A 22,570-nucleotide genomic window follows, 5' to 3' on the forward strand; every position below is an offset into this window, starting at 1 on the left:
AAGGAAACAATCAACAAAAACTAAAAGGCAACTGATGGAATGGGAAAAGATATTTGCAAATGACCTATCAGACAAAGGGCTAGTATCCAAAAATCTATAAAGAACTCACCAAACTCCACTCCTGAAAAACAAATAATACAGTGAAGAAATGTGCAGAAGACATGAATAGACACTTCTCTAAAGAAGACATCCAGATGGCCAACAGGCACATGAAAAGATATTCAACTCCACTCCTCATCAGGGAAATACAGATCAAAACCACACTGAGATACCACCTCACGCGAGTCAGAGTGGCTAAAACGAACAAATCAGGAGACTATAGATGCTGGAGAGGATGTGGAGAAATGGGACCCCTCTCGCACTGTTGGTGGGAAGAGGATGCTGATGCATAGGGGCACCCGTATCCCAATGTTTATAGCAGCACTTTCAACAATAGCCAAATTATGGAACGAACCATAAATGTCCATCAACTGATGAATGGATAAAGAAGTTGTGGTTTATATATACAATGGAATACTACTTGGCAATGAGAAAGAATGAAATATGGCCTTTTGTAGCAATGTGGATGGAACTGGAGAGTGTTATGCTAAGTGAAATAACTCAGGCAGAGAAAGACAGATACCATATGTTTTTACTCTTATGTGGATCCTGAGAAACTTAACAGAAGACCATGGGGGAGGGGAAGAGGAAAAAAAAAAGTTAGAGAGGGAGGGAGCCAAAGCATAAGAGACTCTTAAAAACTGAGAATAAACTGAGGGCTGATGGGGGGTGGGAGGGAGAGGAAAGTGTGTGATGGGCATTGAGGAGGGCACCTGTTGGGATGAGCACTGGGTGTTGTATGGAAACCAATTTGACAATAAATTTCATAAAAAAAAAAAAAAGAAATCCAGTTTCTTGTGACATTAGTCAGTTTTGCCATTTGGATACATAAAGCCTGTTTCTTCTTTCTTTAGACAGTCTTTCAAGTAAATGGCTGTGGAATCTTCCTATACTCTATCCAGGATAAAGGCACATGATTCTTGTGACTGTCCCTGACTCGTTTAGAATTCCCCTGGTCTCACTGGCATAGGCACTCCCTGGTCCCCAGGGAATGTTTAAATACCAACATCCTTCTGCTGGGGAAACCATGCATCCTTGGTCTAGAAACATATGGGTCTGGCTTGAGTCTCCTTTTTTATTATCCCTTCCTGAAGTTTAAAAATCTATCTCTACGTGAGGCCCAGGGAACCTTAAAATTAGGAGTAAGTCTGCCACTGGAGCTGGCTTCTATGCCAACAATGAAGTATCTCCCCACCCAGTATGATGGGTAACTCTGGGCCTATTAAACCAGCTGCATTCTACAGAGACTTGTACTTTACTCCTTTTTGGACAACAGTGAGAAATGACTGGCAAGAGCCTCTGGTATTCGCCCTTTGAGTTTTAACAGATGAAGATAATAAATAAGGGGTCAGTAGATCCCTGGGGCGGGGGTGCAGCAGAGAGAAGCAGCCTTTTGAGCACCACTGTGCAGAAAGGCCTTTTGGTTAGAGTTGTTTTGCTGAAACTGTTCATCGCCTTCACTGGCCTTCACCAGTTAGGCCCAGGCTGCTGGGGGACTTCATTAGCTTAGATCTCAGATTTCAGCCAGAGGGGAAGAAATTGGCCTCCAAGCAGCAAGGCCATAACCCTTGTGGCTAACTGAGCAGGGTCCGCTGAAAAAAATAATTTATTGAGATATACTTATCATGCAATAAAATGTGTAGATCTTAAGAGTTCAGAGAGTTAGAAGAGTTTTGACAGTTTTAGACACCTATGTAACCATGACTCAAAATGGAGAACATCTCTATTACCCTCCAAATTTCCCTTCGATCCTTCTCATATCAATTCTACCACCCTCCTACCCACTTTCTGACTTCTATCACTGTAAGTTTATGTATATTTTTTCTGTTCTTGGTCTCCACATAAGTGGCCTCATACAGGATGTGCTCTTTGGTGTTTGTCTTCTTTTACCCAGCATAATGTGTTTGAGATTCTATCATGTTGCTGTAGGAGTCTGTCATTTATTCCTCTTTAGTGATGAGTAGCATTCCATTTGACGAATATGCCAAAGCTTATTTATCCATTCTCCTCTCACTGAACACTTAGGTTGTTTAGTGGTTTTGGCTATAAAATCTGCAATGAATATTTGGGTATAACTCTTTGTATGGACAAATATTTGTCAGTCTTATTATTAGGTAAGTAGCTAGAGTGAATGTGTGTTTATAACACACTGGTAGGTTTCCAAAGTGGTTGGACCATTTTATGAATGCCCCCAGCAATGTATGAGAGTTTCAGTTGCTCCACATCCTTTAGTGATGTCCCTTTAAGAAATTTTAGCCATTCTAGTGGGTATGTAGTGCTACCTCGGGGGTTTTCATTTGCATTTTATGACCGATGATGCTGAGCATTTTTTTCACATGCTTATTGGCCATTTGTGTACCTCCTTTGGTGAAGTATCTTTCAGATTTTTTGCCCATTTTATAAATTACATTGTCTTTTTACTCTTGATTTGTCCCAGATTTGTCAGATATTGGCTATGTATATTTTTCCCACTCATCTGTGGACTGTCCATTTATTTTCTTAAAGATGTCTTTTTATGAGGAGAAAAGTTCAATTCTGATGCTATAAATTTTTTCTTTTATCATTAGTTATGGGTAGTCTAATTTTCCTGTGAAAGGTTGTTTTCGACCATAAAACATAGGTCTAGGAACCCCAAAAGACTCTGGAATAATTAGGAGTGGGGCAGGACTGGTAGCATCTTTAAACTGTACCATAGCCCTGTAGCTTGGTACTCTGGAAAGACATAAGGTTAACTGAGTAATTGGGAGGTCTAGATTCAAACCAATTTACTGAGTAACCAATTTATTCATCTGGAAAATGGAGGTAGTCACACTTGCTTAGCTGACATCATAATGGGCTCTGGATGATGGGATTTAAATAAACTCTGAAATCCACAGACAAGCAATCATGAGTCTTATAGTAACTACCACCAGTATTTAAAAAAATTTTTTTTAAAAATGTTTATTCATTTTTGGAAGACAGAGAGACAAGAGCACAAGCAGGGGTGGGGCGGAGAGAGGGGTCGGGGGGACACAGAATCTGAAGCAGGCTCCAGGCACTGAGCTGTCAGCACAGAGCCCGACGCAGGGCTGGAACTCAAGAACCAGAGATCATGACCTGAGCCGAAGTCGGACGCTCAACTGACTGAGCCGCCCAGGTGACCCCCTCCCTTAAAAAAAAATTTTTTTTATGTTTATTCATTTTTGAAAGAGACAGAGCACAAGCAGAAGGTAACTACCGCCATTATTATCATCAGCCCTATTCCTGTCCATTATCCTGCTTGTATTATCTTATCCCTCTTCCTCCGCCCTCAACCCTCATTATTAAGTATCTTTATGCCTTTCTTGGGGGATGAGCAGAAAGGAAGAATTGTGAAACCTAAATCCATCTCCTGTTATCTGTGTTCCCAGAAAAAAATCCGTGAAGTGTGTCAGTCCCCTGGGACTGTGTGTCGGGCACTGAGCTCTGTAAAGAAAGGGACATCTGGAAGAGGTTCCCACACAACAAACTCCTGAGCAAGCCGCCAAATGCATCTTGCCTTTCCCCCTCTAATGGCTCCTTTCATTATGGTTCCCTGCACGTCCCAGTTTTAAACATACTTTTCTAGCAAAATAATCCCTCACTTAAATTATCTTAAGTAGTTTGTCAGGAGGCAGACCTTAAACTCATGTGTTACAACTAAAAGTAAAGGATGCTGCTGATATTGCCCTTAGCCCCTGTGATTTCATAACTGGCTTTTCTTAATGTTGAAAATTATGTGGGAATCTCCACTCCTACCTCTGAGAGGCCCAAGCAGCTGGGGGCCCCTGTCCATTGCATTCAAAGTCTTTGAGAGAAGGTATAGGGAGGGCAATTCTTTTCTTGCTTCAAAGTACAGTCCACCTTCTTGGAAGGTGCAAAGGAAGCAGGCAGGGAGTCTCTTTATGAAGTAAATTGTCCACTGGTGATGGGAATGATCTGTTTTCCGAGTTTGGGATACTTGGAAAACACCTACTTTCGTTATGCCCCTGCTGAGCTGGTGGCTTTGACTCCTCAGACCCAGAAGGGTCAAGACAGGTCTTTCACGTCACAGCTCATCATGCAGCTGCCCAGTGGCCAAACCTGGGGGGCGACTGGACTGTGGTAACCCCAGAAGCTGGCCCACAAACGGAAAATACCATGTCGTTTGGGCTTAGCCTGACAGTACAAGGCTCTTTGTTATCCTCCAGAAGAAGCTTACAAAGTATAAAAGCCACCTAAGAAAGTCAATAGTCTGGTTTTCCACACCTCCTAAGTTTACAGAGGAGCCAAAAAACTCCAAATCAAAGATTCAAATCTAGGTCCTTGTCCCTACCTCGAGACGGGGCCTCCGGGGTCTATGAGGAGTCTGTCTAAGACATCTTGTAATTGAAAGACAGAGGAAATGAAGGCAGGGTAAAGGCAGGGGTTGAGGGGCTTGGTTTACGGTCCTCACCTGGCTACAGCATCATTAAACAGTGAGTCCAGAAAACAGAGGGTATTAAGGGAAGTGACAGGGTCCTTAAGGCTTCAAATCAGGAGTGGTCTGTGCTCTTTGTGTGGATCTGAGAGAGGAGAGTCGAGAGGTTGGGGGAGGCAGCAAAGATAAGAAGCAGCTGGGTGTCATATTACAAAGCTGAAAGAAAGAAGTGGAGAAACCAAGAACATGCAAAAGAAAGATCAGAGAGAGTTATTATTGTGCAATATGCCCATTGCAGACAGACAGGCGGCATTGGCCTTTCATCTTTCTTAGCCTCAGATTCCAAGAAAGCCTTTGCTGCAGCCTGGTCAGTCACACACAGGCACCGGCTGGGGAGAATGTCAAAGTCCTGGCAAATTCCACTCTGGACAAGACGGTAAACTTGGGAAACATCTGCGACTTTTTCAGGTGACTGACCTACTCAGTCCCCACCCTAGTTATCGGCTTCCCAAACTTAGCTCTCTTCTGTTGCCCCCACCCTTGAAACCGAGCACTGCAGACAGCTAAAAGGCGGTGGGAACACGGGTCTGCTGCCAGCACCACACACAGCAACCCGTGCAGGGCCCCCACCTGCCCACATACTTGGCAGGCACCGCCCTAGACTCATGCCAACTTGAGCCGAGTGAAAAGCGAAAACCCAATCCATCAAAGAGTCGTTCTGTCTACATGACACCAAACCAACCAGTTGTTTACATTGGTGCCACATGGCACCAAGGGCTGTTTTGACTGAAATCAGCCGCTCCGACACGCGTAGTCCACAGCCTGCATTGGCACCGTGTAGAGGGAAGGTAGAGCCCTGTTTAAGAGAACTCCTCGGACCCAGACTGAGTCAAACATCACTAACCTGGGTGCCGTTTCCGTACGCCCTGCTCTTGAAGGACCGAGTGCTGTTCTGTGCACTGCCACAATCCAGGTGTGTATGTGGCATTAGTTGTTGCCCTGAATGGAAAGTGTTGCGGGGGGTAAAAAGCTCAAGGACACCGTGCTGGATTTGCAACCGAGAGAATTAGAAACCAGAGCCCCCCCAAAAACACATCCTCAGCTAAGACAGGGTTTGGCATTTGAGAAATGCCTTAGGGAAACTAGCCTCTGGGTCACAACCTGGACTTGGCTTAACCCAGTTGTGGGTTCTCAGTGGACCTCAAATGACCACCTTCCCAGGTAGACAAATGCAGGGATGAATGTGGACCAGAGAAAGAGCACTGAGACATGCTCGCCCCTTCCTGACCGTGGAAAACTCTGCCAGATGTGGCCTCTCTGGGGATCATGTGAGGTGGGCCTGCCGATTTCTTAGATGACTTCAAATGGCTCTGATTTTAGGTCATAATCTTTGGACAAAAGCTAGAGAAAACAGAAGGAAAAATCAGACCACAAAATACCAAAGAAGACATCGGAATATTTCTCCCTCACCTGTACACGTATACAATGCTTTGAACTTTTGACTGTCTCACTCACCACACTGCCAGTCATGCTCCAGCGCTCGATATCCACAAAGCTCTCTGCCTGCCTCCCACACTCCCTCCAACTTGTTACCTAAACTTGCCATCTTGGGCCTTCTCTGATGTAAAATTTCACCTGCTGCTTCCATCTTTCTTCCCTGCTTGTTTTCTCCTTAGCACTTACCCTCATGTAATACACTAAGTATTTCCTTATTTGTCTTGTCTGCCTTCCACACTAGAATGTGAACTCCACCAGGGCCAGAGCTTTCCCCTTGTGCACGGCTTGCTCACTGCTGTACCCACCTGGGATAGCACCTGGCACACAGTGATTAACATGTGTTTGTTGAATGAGTTGGTAATTGTTTTCTATCATTTAAGTAGAGCAGATAACTTTCATTAACAAATTAGGATACTGAGGCTGAGTGATTCTATGTTCCTGACCCCCAGCTTCTTGAAAGACAGAATAAAACATTTCCAATGACTAGGTTTTTTTTTGCCTCTTTCCCTCCCTGCTCTTCCTCAGGTGAGACCGCAAGGCTGGAAGGGACAGGAGTTGGGTATCCTCCCCACCCCCACCACAGAACGCTAAGTGGGCTAGAGTTGAATGTAACCATTTCCATTTGTTGGTTAGTGCTGATAAAATAGTTTTCCTTCAGGGCGGGCCTTGTGAAAAAGAACAGAATACTCTAGGCATATTTCAAAATGGCTGCTTTTCTCCTTGCTGGAAGCATGAAATTCCTTCCTTGATTCCTTCCTTCCTTCCTCCCTCCCTCCCTCTCCTTCCCTTCCGTGCTTCCCTTCCCTCCTTCCTTCCTTTTGAAAGAGCAAATTCCAGTAGATTCTTATTGTTTGACTGACAGAACACACAAAACCAGGCGGAGATGGGCCCAAGGAAATGATGGTCAGGTTTCATTGTTGTTTGCCCTTTGGTCCTTCATCTTCTAAGTATTTATTATATTTTCTTTTAAAGATATTAGCTATTTTAATCACAAATGCAATTCAAGTGAGAATAAATAAATGTGTTATCTTTTAACATCTGCCCCTCCCCATGTTCCTTTAAATAGAAAAAAAAAGAGCTAAGTGTCTTTTCATAGCCTATTTGGCCATAGCTATCTCACCTATGGTTTAAAAACAGACTGTAACTTATCTTCTCAAATTCCTTCTTGAACTACTGTTCATTCTGTTACAGAAATCCTGGGAAAGAAAGTGTATTGATATTGTTGACAATTTCCAAAAGGTGACAATGGTAACGGGGCTGAAGGCAACTGAGAGGGGTCTTCAGCAAACTGAGGACCATTGGGAAATTGTGCAGAGGCAGACCTTGTCAACAAGGTAGCTCCTTCAATTAATGCTAGGAGAATGCCACCCATTATGGCTGACCCAACCATGCCACTGGTCCATTTCTTGCTGCCAGCATGGCTCCGTTAAGGCACCCCTTGTGATGGAGTTCCAGGGATCTCTTTCCCCCTGACTTGAACCATGCTGCCGTCAATCATGAAAACTAAACCTCCGAAACTGCAAAGCTACCTCCCAACTGTGGAGCCCTGGTTCTAAAAGCTGTCAAACTGCCTTGTAGTCTGTGGTTTATTCCCACTGCAGAATTGCGAAAACCTTTTGACTGCTTGAATGGTATCATTCAATGGGCGCCTGTGGTACCCATTGTAAAGGCCCCACCACAACCATCCAGGTTGCCAAGGGCAAGGGGGTGTGTACTCTTCCACCTTGACTCCATCAGTGCAAAAGATCCTTTTTCTGATCTTTACCATGAGAACTTGGTAAGGCTCCTGTCAGTAAAACTCACGGAAGTGTGGTGGTCTCCTAAGAATGGGCACCCTGGAACTTTTAACTCTCAAACTTGTCTTAGGCTGAGCCTCCAACAATATGTCAATTACAATTTTTCTTACTCAGTACTGGTTCCAGCAAAAGTTTCTACTTCTGGGCATCTGTTCTGGGGTGCTGTCACTCTCTGTATCTGCTTGCCTGTCTCTCTCAATTTGGGGGCAGCAGTTTTACCTTCAATGTCCATTCTCTGATGGATCTGAGAAGACTTGTTGATTTTCTTTGTTCAGCCTTTTTGCTTGTTGGGAGGAAAACTTTCAAACTCCTTATAGGCCAGACCAGACTTCAAAAAAGTTTTTTTTTTTTTTTTTTTTTTTTACTATTGAGTTTTTTCTAGATCCTACTACTTTGTCAAATATGTGCCTTGCAAACATTTTCTCCCAGGGTAGAGCTTCACATCCTCTTCACATGTTCTTTCAGAGCAACAGTTTTTAATTCTGCGGAAGTCCAGTTTGTTTTATTTTATTTTTATGAGGTCCAATGTTTTCCTTTTATAGATCATGCTTTTAATGTCAAATCTAAGAAGTTTATGCCTACATCTAGATCCTAAAGATCTTCACCTGTTATTTTTACTAAAGGTTTTATGGTTTAAAATTGACATTTAACTCCACGATCCATTTTGAATTTTTTGTACAACATGTGAAATTTAGGTTGTTGTATTTTTTGCCTTTAGATGTCCAAATGCACCAGCACTGTTTTTAGAAAAGGCTACCTGATCTCTATTCCAGTTGACCATATTTGTGTAGGTCACTATTCCACTGACCTATTTGTCTGTCTTTCCAATACCATACTGTCTTGATTGCTGTAGTTTTACAGGAAATCTTAATATTGGATACAGAGATCCCTCTCACTTCATGATTGTCAAAACTGTTTTAGCTATTCTATGGCCCATGCCTTTACACGTATTTTGTAAAGAATAAGTTTGTCTGTCTACAACAGTCCTTTCTGGAATTTTGGCTGGGATTGCATTAAGCCTATGTATCAATTTGGGAAGAGATGACATTTTACTATGTTGACTCTTCCAGTCCATGCATCTCTCTCCATTTACTTAGGTCTTATTTCTTTCATCAGAATTTTGTCAACATTTTGTAATTTTCAGAATACATACCTAATGCATGTTTCATTAAATTTTTATTAAAGTATTTAAGTTTATTGAGTGATTATAAATGGTATTATTTTTAACTTTAGTTTCTGCATATTTAAAGCATATACAAGTGTAAAGGATTTCTGTGTGTTGACCTTGTATCTTGTGACCCTGCTAAATTCAGTTATTACTTGTAGATTTTTTTTTTCCACAGATTCCTTGGAATTTTCTATGTGGACAATCACATCATCTGCAAATAGTTTTATTTCTTCTTTTTCAATCTGGGTATCTTTATTTTTTTTAAGGTTTATTGATTTATTTGGTGGGGGAGAAGAGAGAGAGTGTGTGTGAGGAGGAGAGAGAGGGAGAGAAAGAATCCCATGCAGGCTTTACATTGTCACGGCAGATACCAACGCAAGGCTCAATCTCACAAACTGTGAGTCAATGATCTGAACCGAAATCAAGAGTCAGGACGTTTAACCAACAGAGTCACCCAGGTGCCCCAGGGTATCTTTTTAAATTTTTTCTTGCTCTATCCCAGTGGCTATACCTTCTAGTAGTATAAGAGTAGTAAGAACAGACATCCTTGCTTTGTTCCCAATCTTAGGAATAAGTAAGTACTCTTCCATCATGAAGCATGATGATAGCTGTAGACTTTTTGTAGATGTTGAGATAATTTCCTTCTAATTTGTTGAATTTCAGAAATCACAAATGGGAGTCAAATTTTTTCAAATGTTTTTGTGTTAATTGATATATTGTGATTCTCCATCTTTAGCTTTTCATAGGTAACACTGACTGATTTTCAAATGTTAAACGATCCCACATACTTGGAAAATAATTCTATATGGTCATATCGCGTAATTCTTTTTATTCACTGTTTTTGGTTAATATTTTTGTTTTTTGGCATTTAAGTTCATGAGAGACATTAATTGGCAATTTTGTTTTTGTACTGGCTTCGTTTGGTTTCCTTATCAGGGTAATACTGGCCTCATAAATGAATTGAAAGTGCTCCCTTCTATTTTCTGGAAAACATTGTATGTAAATTGGTGTTAATTTTTCTTTAAATGTTTGTTAGATTTCTCCAGTGAAACCATTTAGGCCTAGAGATTTTTCTTTATTAGCTTGTGTGTATGTATTTATTATTATTTTCAGGTGTTTTTAAATTGTGAATTCAACTTATTTAATGGTTATAGGAATGGTCAGGTTTTTTTTTTATCTTGGTTGAAGCTTGGTAATTTGTGTTTTTTGAGGAATTTTCCCATCTCTTTTAAATTGTCAAATTTATGAATGTAAAAATTATTCAGAGTATTCTCTTATTATCCTCTTAATACTGTAGGATCTATGATGATAACCTGTTTCTGTTCTGATAGTGGTGATTTATGTTTTTTTTTTTTCAATTTTTTTGCCATCAGTCTCAGTAGAGGTTTATATACTTTATTTATTTTTAATATTTATTTACTTTTGAGAGAGACAGAGTGCAAGCAGGGGAGGGGCAGAGAGAGAGGGAGACAGAATCCAAAGCAGGTTCTAGGCTCCGACCTATCAGCACAGAGCCCTACGTGGGGCTTGAACTCACCAACTGTGAGATCATGACCTGAGCTGAAGTCAGACGCTTAACCGACTGAGCCACCCAGGTGCCCCTATACTTTATTTTATTTTATTTTTTTTCAACATTTATTTATTTTTGGGACAGAGAGAGACAGAGCATGAACGGGGGAGGGGCAGAGAGAGAGGGAGACACAGAATCGGAAACAGGCTCCAGGCTCTGAGCCATCAGCCCAGAGCCTGACGCGGGGCTCGAACTCACGGACCGCGAGATCGTGACCTGGCTGAAGTCGGACGCTTAACCGACTGCGCCACCCAGGCGCCCCTATACTTTATTTTTTAAATGAACTTGTTTTCATTTTCTCTATTGTTTTCCTATATTCAAATTTATAGGTTTCTATTCTAATCCTTCTCACTTCCTTTCTTCCGCTTGCTCTTCTTTTTCTAGTTTCTTGAAAAAGTTAGCTTATTGATTTAAGATCTTTCCTTTTATGATGTAAGCATTCAATGTTATACATTTTACTCAACACTGTCAGCAGTATCCCACGTATTTTGACAGGTATTTTCATTTAGTTGTACGATTTACAAAATTTTCCTTTAAAATGTCCTCTTTGACCAATAAATTATTTAGAAGTGTGTTTTTTGGCTTCCAAGTGTTTGAAGATTTTCCTGTTATCTTTGTTATCGATTTCTAGTTTGACTGCATTGTGCTCAGAAAACATATGCAACATAATTTTAATTCTTTTAAAATGTTAATGTTTTATGGTTCAGGCCATGGTCTGTTCTGATTTATGTTCCATGGGCAATTGAAGAGAATGTGTATCTTGCTATCTTTGGGTGAAATGTCCTATAATTGCCAATATTAAGCTTTCAGTTTATGGCATTCATGAGTTTTATATCATTGGTAGTGTTCTGTCTAGTTGCTTTATCAACTAGTGAGAGAGGAGCATTAAAGTCTTCAACTGTAATTGTGGTTTTGTTTATTTCTGTTTTCAGTTTTGTCAGTTTTTGTTTTACATATTTTGAAGCTTTGGTGTTTGTGCATACACATTTTAGGCCTGTGATGTCTTCTTGGCGGACTGAGCCCTTTATTGTTATAGAATGTCCCTGTCGCTGGCAATTTTCTTTGCTCTCAAGTCCACCTTATCCAATTTTAATACAGCCACCCTTGCTTTCTTTTGATCAATGTTTGCATGGTATATCTTTTTTATCCTTTTACTTTCAACCTACATAGGTCATTCAATTTGAAGTAAATTTCCTGTAGATATGATATAGTTAGGTAGTTTTTTGTTTTGTTTTAAATCCACTCTGTCAATCTTTGTCTTTTGATTAGTCTATGTAGATCATTTGTGATTAAGGCAATTCTTGATATGTTAGACCTAAAGTATGCCATTTTATTTGTTTTCTTTTCTTTTTTTCTTTTTACTCTGTTTCTTGTTCCTCTCTTTTTATTTACCTTACTGTGGGTTAACCATTTTTTTTTTAGGATTCCACCATGATTTACTCACAGTGTTTTAGAGAGATAGACTCTCCAAATATATAGTTTCTATAGTTGCTCTAAGTATTAAAATATACATATATATCATATCTTATTTCACTAGTATCAACATTCTACCACTTCGAGGGAAATATGAGAACTCCATTTCCATTTAGCTCTCTTTATTTTTCCCACTTTTAAATATCATTGTCTTGAGTATCTTTTTTTTTTTTTTAAATAAAGTTTACTTATTTTGAGAGAGTGCATGTGCACGCAAGTGGGGGAGGGGCAAAGAGACAGGGAGAGAGAATCCCAAAGCAGGTTCTGCTCTGTCAGCAGAGCCCAACATGGGATCTGACCTGAGCTGAAATTAAGAGTGAGATGCTTAACCAACTGAGCCACCCAGGTGCCCCTGTCCTGAGTATCAAATGATGCTACAATTTTTGTTTCAAGCACTAAATATGATTTATAAAACTCATGAGACTAGTCTATCAAGTACTCTCACTTCTGCTGTCTGTTGTCCTTTTTTCCTTCCTACTGCTCCCAATTTCCTCCTTTTATTACTTTTTGTTTAAAGAACTTGCTTTAGCCGATCTTTAATGGGTATACCAGTTAGTGATAAATTCTTAAGTTTCCTTTCATCTGAGAATGTCCTTATTTACCCTTAATTCATGAAAGACAGTTTCACTGCATATGAAATTCTGGGTTGACAGTTCTTTTCTTTCAACACTTGAAAATTCATGTGCCACTTTCTTTTGGTCTTTGTGGTTTCAAATTATTAATCTGAAAATTAGTGTTCCCTTATAGGTAAGATGTCATTTCTGTCTGCTTTCAAGACCTTTTTTTGTCTTTAGTTTCTAAACATTTAATTAAGACATATAGTTTTGCTTTATCTAGTTTGGGTCTTATTCAGCTTCTGGAATGTGCAGATTGGTCTTTCACCAAATTTGGGCTGTTGTCAGTCACCATTTCCCTGAATGACTGTTTCAGCCTTTTGGAGTTCTTTTTGGACCTCCAAAGATACAAATGTTGGATGTTTTGGATGTTATTACTCACAGGTCCTGGCCTATATTCAGGAGTTGTGGATCCATGGGCCACTTAATTTTTAGACTCTCTGGTGTCATTGTGATCTGTTCTCAGCCAGAGAAGCCTCTTAGTCCCACAGGCCTTAGATTCCCCTGGCTTGGTGCTTTTCATGGTAGAGGCCTCCTGACCATGCCTTCTGGCTGTCTTGGTGTCTTGGCTGGGGGAGGGGAGTCTTATGCCTGCTGGGCATCAGTTTTTCTTTTTTAAAGTTTACTTATCTATTTTGAGAAAAGGAGAGCTAGCAAGCTGGGAAGGGGCAGAGAGAGAGAGAGAGAGAGAGAGAGAGAGAGAGAGAGAGAGAGAGAGATGTTTCCCAGGCCGAGCTGCCTGTTCTGACTGGGTTCCTCTTTCTGTTGTTGCCTGGCCATTCTGGTATCTCCCAGTGGGGAAGAGGGATTTCAGGCCTAGTAGGAAAGGATAACTCTCGCCACGGCCACTTGTTAGCAGGGCATTCATCTATTCCACTTGCAGGTGGTGTCTGGCTTACCTGAAGGTGTCAGAGGGAATCTGGATTGATCACGGGGGAAATGCACACATCTGGGCTGTCTTCTGTTGCCAGGCTGAGAAAGGTAGGCTTTGGTCGCCTTTTTCTATGGGGTAAGGGGATGTAAGATGCTCAATTACTGTGCTGTTTCTCTAGCCCTAGGTTTCCGAACCAATTCACCTTCCCCTTACCACCATTTAGAGTTCTCCTTTGGTAGTCTTTTGTATTATTTCCAGGGTTGGTAGTTGTATTTAGTGGGGAGAAGTAGGGAGACACAAGTCGACACCATTTTCTCTGGAACAAGTTTTCAGCTCAATAATTTTTACATTTGTCATAGTTTTCTGAATTAGTCCCAATACTGGGTTATTATCTTTTTATATTAGATACATCTAGCTGTTTCCTTAACTTTAAACAGAGTTTGGATGGGTTCTCATGCCTATAACTTTTGTCTGCTTTATTACAGAAGAAGTTTTTCTTTTTTAAAGTTTACTTATCTATTTTGAGAAAAGGAGAGCTAGCGAGCTGGGAAGGGGCAGAGAAGGGGTGGGGAGGGGCAGAGAATGAATCCCAAGCAGGCTTCGTGCTGTAAGTACAGAGCCTGATGTGGGCCTCTCTCTCACAAACTATGAGATCATGACCTGAGCCGAAATCAAGAATTGGACGCCCAACAGACCGAGCCACCCAGATGCCTCTAGTGTGGAAGAAGCTTTATTACCATCCCAATTTTAAGGTGAAAAGGTGAGAAAAAAGAGCCCACAGTCAGATTGATGCTCTAGCTGAATGTACCCACCATACAGGACTACTGTGAGCATTAAATGAAACAATACATAGGATGTATTGATTATCAGTTGCATGCAGGCAACGGTAAGTGCCCAGTGAATATTACTATTAGCTTTCTTCTACACAGCCTAATTTCTTCCTTAGTTGTTTAAAGTTCCTGAGGACTGAAACAATTTTTTTTCACCTTGTATCTCTAGGGACTAGAAGAGTACCTGGTAATAACAATTAAACTACCTGAATAGCATTAAATCATTTATGACACCCTCCACTCCCCGCAAGCCTTACTCTTCCCCCTTTTCCAATTTTCTCTGAACTCCTTGTGACTTCAGTTTCTTGCTTTAATTAATGAGCTCATCCACAGCTTTCCTCCTCCTCTCTCCATTTACTGTACCTTCAATAAGTTAGCTTCTCTGTATTCACGTATTTTGATGATTCTGCTTCTCAGTCATCTCATTTTTTTTTTTAAATTTAAATTCAAGTTAGTTAACATATAGTGGAATGTTGGTTTCAGGAGAATTTAGTGATTCATCACTTACATATAACACCCGCTCATCCCAACAAGTGCCCTCTTTAATGCCCATCACCCACTTATCCCATCCACTCCACCCAACACCCCTCCAGCAACCCTCAGTGTGTTGTCTGTGTTTAAGAGTCTCTTATGGTTTGCCTCCCTCTCTGTTTTTATCTTCTTTTATTTTTCAGTCATCTCATTCTTGAACAGAGATATAAAATGTTTCTTTTCATCCTGAAAATTTTAGGCGGTAGCAATCACAGCCCCTGTGACCTGGCAGAGTATTTCTTTATACCATCCATGTTACTTGCTCAGAAATGGGTCTATTTCATAAGTTCAGGTTTTTGGCCAATGTATTCACTCTTCAAAGCAGATCAAGAAGCTGCCAGAAGTTCTGAATTTGATTCCAAGTTACTGTGATTTAGAATCAAGCCTATATGTAAATAATATTTAAATCCCTTCCTTCGTGTCTGCACCTTAATACTGCCATGTGAAATAAAATCAAACTCCAGAAAATGTATTTACTTTGCCCTCACAAATTAAATAGGCTGGAAAAAGACCCTGAATTATCTACATACATATGCACGCTCTAGTGAACACACACTCTATGAAGTTAGGGACAATATGCATCTAATACCTCCCTCTGTACATGTCTCTTTGAGACTTCACAACACAATTTTCCAAATTACACACCTTCTGCCAATTCTACCATACATCTGACATTATGCAGACTGGAAACTCAAGGAGCTCACTGTATTTTAAAAACCCCACAAACAATAAAGATGAAGGATTTATACTCACAGGTGGCTCAGAAAATGAGTAGGACTCATACTTGGGGTAGACAGCACAGAACTCAAGAGAACTCTTCCTTTCAGCAGGAAACTTAGCTTATGAGATATCCTGATAACCAGAATAGATATTAAAGAAAGTTAACATCTTACCTAACTTTATTATTCCATTTTTTCTTTGTATTGATCTATGCAGTTTACAAAGACTTCCTCTCAAGCCATTAAAACATGACAAGGTAGGAAAATATCAGTAAAACACTTACTACCATAATTATGATTAAGATACATAATATTCTTAAGAGTTTCTTTTCAACAGACAGAATATGCCAGTAGTTCAAGGATACATTAGATCCTTTCAAATTCAATGTCATGCCATGAAAAGCAGAAAAACACAACGTGAGATAATTCCTTGAATCCAGTGTTTTCAGTCGACTGAACTCTTTTTTAAAAGAAAAATTATCTGTATTTCTGTAAAATTTAGAGAGAAATTAACATCATTGTCTCTGTACACCACCCAGATGTAATCAGTGCCATTTCCAACTGTGGAGTTGGTAGGTAGTCTTCAGGGTTCCATTAGGGCAAATCACTTTTTCTGGACTAAGGTAGTTTATATTTTTGAATCTCTTTGAAATGGTGGCTGAACTTGCACAGAGTGAACCCCAATGAATTCTGAGAAGGGAAACATACAGCAGTCATGAGAGACCGGTAACATTTAGTAAGTTTACATGACTTTATAAGTTCTGATGTCTTGGGGTACCTGAATCCAGACATCTTGGATTGTCTGGATGTGTCTGGGGTCAACTGGGTACTCGGGGCAGAATGGTTCAAATTTGGGTAAGAAGATCTACAATCGATCGAATTGAATTAATGGTTCTTTTGATATGAGAATATAGACCATATCTGATTATCTGATTCCAGGAGCAAAATAAAAACACAATCTCTAAGAAAATGAAGATGATGTGTCTAAAGCAGGACTTTTTGGTAAATGACAAGATTAGGAAAACATAAAAGAAAAAAAAAACACCCTCTTTTTCTAGAAAGACTGACCATAGTCTATGACTAAAAGTTCAAAGTTCCAATTCAATATTAAGTACATTTCATAAAATTTCCAAGCTTAAGCAGAAATTGGGTTCATTTACAATTCTACAAAGGGCAATATTGCTCTGGAGGGACTGTTAACTCTACAGCATGTATATTTTTTATTATTTAATAGACAGCATGGACTTCATACATATCCATTATCAGTGCCTTGAAAACCAAACAACTTTAAAAGTTAGCAGCAGTTTCTGCAAGTACAAAAATACACATTTATTACATTACATATGGTAGTAAAATTTGTCAAGATATATTATACAAACTCAAAGCATTTTAGATAAAGCATCAGTCTAATATATTATAGATTGACAGAGTATAATAAAATGACATGTAGTCTGTCTTCAAATCATACAATATAATACTTTACAGCAATATTAACAAACTATTCACATGAAATATTACAGGAGTATCTAAGGGAACACAGCGAATAGGAATAGTTATTGAAAACCTCAGCATCTATTTTCTTCTATGCTTCAAATTGGGTGGATAATTTTCTACCCACCCATATGAAAGAAAAAAGGACAGAACTATTATTTTGTAAGTGGAGAAACAATTTCTTCCAGAAAGACACTCCAAGCTGTAAGAATGTCATTCACATCTTGCAGTTCCAACAGTAGTAAGCCCTAAGGGTAAGGGAAATGAATCCCTATTGCCTTTAGATATTACACCACAAAAGATGCATATGAACACTCAGGAGTCTAAATACAGGAGTGGCTGTTTATAAGGTACAATCTACTTCACATCTGTGACTGAGATGGCCAGTGTCATGAAGGAGCTCTTTGGAAACAGAGTTCTGAAGGTTAATTACAATGCTTAGGGCCAACAGGGGCCATGTCCCACAGAGGTAGGCAGCACTTACAGCTAATACTGAAAGGACTTCTACTTTACAGAAAACATTATTATTTTTTTTCTATAACTGAAAAAGGAAACCTTTAGGACAACAGGGAAAGAACATTTGACATGAAAGTTTCCTAGTGGCTAAGAAAAATAATTGGGGATAAGCTAGTTTGTGGGAGAAAGGTCCATCTGATGGTGAATTAAAGAGACTAAATGGGTTCTAAGCAACTTCTTGTAAGTAGCTAAAATGAAGGGAGATGCACATCCATTCCTGATTCTATCCTTTCATACTGGCTGGGAGGCCTAAGAATCCGTGGAGATAATCCAGGAGATGTACAGGTATGACCTTTAAGGTCAGAGAGGGGAGAAGCATTGATGGATGTGAGATAAACTAATGGGATGTAAACCATGAATACTCTGGGACAAAAGTATATAAAACTTGTGGAGGTAAGAAAATCCAAAGCCAATGACTGTCTGAGAGGAAGGCCTGACTGCTACTTTGGTGGGGATTCCATTCTGTGACTCTTTGTAAACTGCCAACTTTAATACCGCTCTCTCAACTGCCAGTGGCCGTCAGAAAGGGGATAATTTATCAGTAATTGTTTCTGGCTGCTAATCGAAGAGGCAGGGCTGTGGAAAAACACTACCCAGCACAGCAAAGAGGAGCCTCCAGTGAGTGCATGCTGGCAGCAGCTTCGTGTGGCCCTCTTTGCCTCACTAGGACAGCGGATGAGGTCAGGAGGTCGCCTCCTAATAGGAAAAGTTGCATTTCTGGAGAATGTTCCTAGCACTGGCATCTTTAAAAAGGACCCTGAAACAAGCAACCATTTCCTTCTTCCTCCTCACAGCCCTGTGTCCTGGAGCCTTGGAAGCACAGTGGAACACCAACAGAAAAACCAACCAACCAACACAACCAACAGATAAACTATCATACTCATGGCTCTTGGATATTCTAGTTTATTCCATTCTAGCTGCATCAATGGGCTGACTCCTGGAATCTTCCTGTGATGGCACGTGACTAGAGAATGTCATAGAAATGGCTAGTGGCTTGGATTCAGGGAAACGTTTCACATGATTTCCTTCATTACTGGATATACTTTCTTTTTTTTAATACTTTGATTAGTGGCCTTTTCTTGCTTAGTTATTAAACATATTCCACGGAACACGGACGTTTCTCTGCACCCTCCCCGTTTCCACAGTCCTTATTCTTCACTTATGATATCCTGGCCTCAGGATATGAATCTCACTCAACATGTAGGCCATATTCTCCCTACAGAAGATGTTTTCTCTGGCCCCCTGCTAGTTATCTCTAAAAACACATGATAGGACCAATCCCATGCTCTAATAAGGAAAAGCCTCCCAAACAGGAGCTGAAATTTGTTAGTCTAAACTTTTTGCCAAATAGTCTCAGTAAAGAGAATTCTTTTGTTGTCCTAAGTGTTAGCAATGATTATCCTTATGCTACCCATCCCACGTATTTTACACAAAGGGGTCATAGTACTCTTGTCTTAATGTCATTATTAGCCCAGTTTCTGCTCTTGTACATATCACGTTCTTACTATGGTTAAACGTCTTTGGTTAAATGCTGGTCCCCAATATCACAAACCACTGTAGGCCCCGAGTCTGGGCTGGGTGCATCATCCACAGTCAAAGAGCTGGGTGAGGATCTCTTACAAGGCAGAGTACCAGGAGAGCGCTGCTCACTGCTCTCTCCTTCCTTGTGTGACTTCACACAAAGCTTGAGTCCATCCTCCACCAGGCTGAATGGAGAGCTACAGTGCTTCTCTGAGTCCTGGCTGGGGTACGAGCTATACCACTGGGCTGTCTGCACAGCTCCAAGTCCTTCCGTTGCCCTTTGGGGCATGTCTTCCTGTGTCTCTTGCAGTGGGCTGGCTTCTGAAATACCAGAAGCATAGGGAGGTGGCTCCATGGGTCCTTTTAGAGAACTTACTTTCTTTTCCTCTGGTCTGGACGCCCTTGCCTTCTTTTTGAGGGACCAGTTTTTCAAACTGGCCACACCATTTCTCAACCATGTGCTTGGGTGAAGAGTTACAGAATGTATTTGTGAGTGCCACTCTACAACATCCTTTTTCGTATACGCCAGGCGGCTGCTGGCCTGCCCTGATGAGGGACCAGGAGTTGCAGAAATGAGGCTGGAATTGCTAAAATCAGAAGCAAGCTCTTCCTGTTTTCTTGGAGCTTGAAAAGTGCAATCTATTGGAGAGGAAGTTTCAGTGGGGGTAAACACAGAGTGTTCCGAAATCTGAGAAAAAGCGCTGTCTTGGGAGCTCACTGACGAGCCAGAGGGGGAAGTGCCTGGGGAGGACAAGCTGGAGTAGCTGGTCCGCGGGCAAACATTTAGTCTTGGGGGCAAGCCCTTCTCGGTGTTCCTGTTTGTGCCACTGCTCTTGCCCACCTCAATCCCCATCACCAAACTCTGGTTAATGAGCTTTTGCCCCTCCATTTGCAAAGACTTGTGCCGCTCCAGATAAGCTTCCTCTCCGTGCAGGAGACCGGCTCCGCAGCTGGTTTTATGCTGTTTCTTTGAATAAATTCCCCTGAGATAGGTCAGTTTGCAGTGCTGGTCATCCATGCTGGGCTCCGAGCAGCGCCGGTGCCTCCGCGAGCTCTTGAGGGCATCCGCTGTGTGTGTCGGGGAGTATCCAGATGTGTCTGTGCCGAAGGGCTGGCTCCCGGGATGGTCCTGAGATGACATGTGACTGTAAGATGCCACAGAAATGGCCACTGGCTTGGATTTAGAAAAGAGTTTCACATGATTTCCTTCATTAGCAGACAAGCTTTTCTTCTTAACATTTTTATTAGTGGCGTTTTTCTTGGTATCAGTGCCGGCGACTAAACTCTGTTTAAAACATGTCTTACCCTCTTCCTGGAGGGGTTGATTCTGCTTCAGATAATCCTCATCTTTTCGAGAGAGAATTGCATCACAGCTGGACTTGCGTAGCTTTTTCTGATAAAATTCCCTGAGATACGAAAGCTTAGAATCTAGATAATCGATGCTGGGCTCTGAGGAGCGTCGGTGTCGCCTCAGGCTTTTTGGAACCCCTGCGGCAGCTGTGGACAGGTAGCCAGGAGTGCTCAGGCCCGACGGGGCCCGGGCCTGATCCCGCAGTGGGACCTTTGCATACACTCCCGTGAGGTCCACCGGCTTGGGTTCAAGAGGCCGTTCCATTTGAATGTCTTCATCTTTAGAACGGTCTAAGTCAAAGTCGCTCAGGGTTAAGAGGCCTTCCACCTCAGGCTGGTCGAGGTCATAGTCACTGAGGGTTAACACAGAGTCCATGCTTCTGCTACCCTGACCAAGTTTCTTCACCAAGTCACTACAAGGAGCATCGACATCCTCATTTAGCTCATTTTCCAAGCTGTCATAGGAGGAGTCGTTCAGTTGGAAGCAAGAGATATCTGTCAAAAAAATCAAACTATAATTAACATTTTTACTTACCGAAATTGCATGCTGTGTTAAAAAAAGAAAAAAAAATCTATGTTAATTTAATTCTCCTTTCATATAGATTGTTCAAATTCGTACTCTCAAGAAAGGAACTTTCACCGTCTTCCCAGAATTAAAAAAAAAAAAAAAAATGTTGCATTATACTAAATTTAACTCAGTTCCTGAAGAAATAGGCTTTCTTAATTAAGATTTCCTCAAAGCAATGAGGACATGTTGTAATACCAAGAAATGGTAAAAAAGACAAAGGAATTCATGCCGGGTGTATCCAGGCTCAGGAGCTGCTTGCTGGTGAGTGCACACGATTTAGTCTCAGAGAAACCTTACTAAGCAAAACTCTTTACCATTCACTACTTTATCTAACCTTCACAACAACCATAGAGGTTAGATATTATGGTTACCTATATTTATAGTTGAAAATATTCATGTTCAGTGGCCTAGAATAACTGGTCAAAGATAACCTAACTAGTAATTCTGGAAGGCTGAATGGTTTCAAAATCGCCCCAGGCCCCACAGTGCTGGTTGTTTCTAAACTGCTGCTTGGCTGGAGTGTCTCTGGGCTGCTCGGAGGAAGGAGGGGGAGGAAGAGCAGGCCTGCCTCTCCCTGCTGGCTTCTCATGCCAGTTTCAGCCACAGCAGTGGTAATGCAGACATTAGGGACCTTTGTAAAGATTTTTTAAAAGGGCAGAAACATACCAGATGATGCTTCTGAAAATTTTGGACCTCATCTTACACATTACATTGCTTAACCCCACCAGTGTTAACACTCAGGTGGTCCAGGGAGGAGCAGGGGCCTCCTTCCCTGAGCTGTGGCCCCAAGACAGCCACGGCCCCGGCAAACGCTGTTCCAAGCACTCACAGTACCTGACGCATTCTCTTGAGCATCACATCTCACTGAAACCTCTCCTAAGAGGGAAGTGATTTCTTCTCCGAATATCCTACAGCAATTTTCAATCAGAAATTGGATAAGCAGAGAAACCTGCATGAAAAAGGAAAAAAACAAAGTGCTGCTTTTCATATATAGCACATCTACTAGTCACATTTCACACATAAATCCTGATTTTGCCAAAAATGAAAAAGAATCCTGAGAAAAATTCATGTCTCCTTTAAAAGTATACAGAACAGTTCCCCCTAAAAGGCAATGATACTTACAAGACTAGTTTGGACATAGAAATTATTTTTAATTGGTGGACTAAAGTCACCTGTTGCCTTAGCTCGGTGCTAACAAATTTATACTAATGCTGGGTCTTTAAAATTAGGGTAACTTAAAACATTCTTCATAGGGCATTTGGGGTGAAGCAATAAACTTCATTAAAATTCACAAAGTATCATTATTAGATAAAGACTTATGAAATGTATTTCCTATGTAAAAGGCAGTTGTCAGAAGTGTGGGAATTATGCATCCTCTGTGGGTTTCTTGTAGAGCGACAGCTAGAGAACCCTTGCATTCTGCCTCACTAGTCTCTACCTAGGCATTTCCCTCCCTTAGGCTCCCTGGAGGAGCTTGGGGAAGAGGTAAGATTTTACTGAAGAGCTTTGCACCTCCACTGGGATGTACTGGAACCTTTCCTTAGCTTCCTTGCCCCA

At 41.1% G+C, this 22,570-nt stretch overlaps 1 protein-coding gene, 1 long non-coding RNA gene and 1 pseudogene across 7 annotated transcripts in view; 1 reads left to right on the top strand and 2 right to left on the bottom strand.

Annotated features, from left to right (window-relative positions):
• The first annotated feature begins 3,245 nt into the window (after positions 1 to 3,245).
• Positions 3,246 to 18,459, top strand: LOC123600631. Its single transcript, XR_006713712.1, has 3 exons — positions 3,246 to 4,963; positions 15,785 to 15,824; positions 18,369 to 18,459. It is a non-coding gene; the product is annotated as an uncharacterized LOC123600631 (long non-coding RNA).
• LOC123600629 lies at positions 5,714 to 8,196 on the bottom strand (annotated as a pseudogene).
• ARHGAP20 (Rho GTPase activating protein 20) overlaps positions 16,764 to 22,570 on the bottom strand; it is a 131,688-nt gene continuing 125,881 nt past the window's right edge. For all 6 annotated transcript variants that reach the window (XM_045482733.1, XM_045482732.1, XM_045482731.1 and 3 more), the window contains 2 exons: positions 21,848 to 21,962; positions 16,764 to 20,940 (listed from right to left, as the gene is read on the bottom strand). In XM_045482733.1, the coding sequence (XP_045338689.1) occupies positions 19,085 to 20,940; positions 21,848 to 21,962 (1,971 nt within the window). In that variant the 3' untranslated portion in view covers positions 16,764 to 19,084. The remainder of the gene's footprint in view (positions 20,941 to 21,847; positions 21,963 to 22,570) is intronic.

Source organism: Leopardus geoffroyi, chromosome D1, assembly GCF_018350155.1.
Source record: "Leopardus geoffroyi isolate Oge1 chromosome D1, O.geoffroyi_Oge1_pat1.0, whole genome shotgun sequence".
Lineage (NCBI taxonomy): Eukaryota > Metazoa > Chordata > Mammalia > Carnivora > Felidae > Leopardus > Leopardus geoffroyi.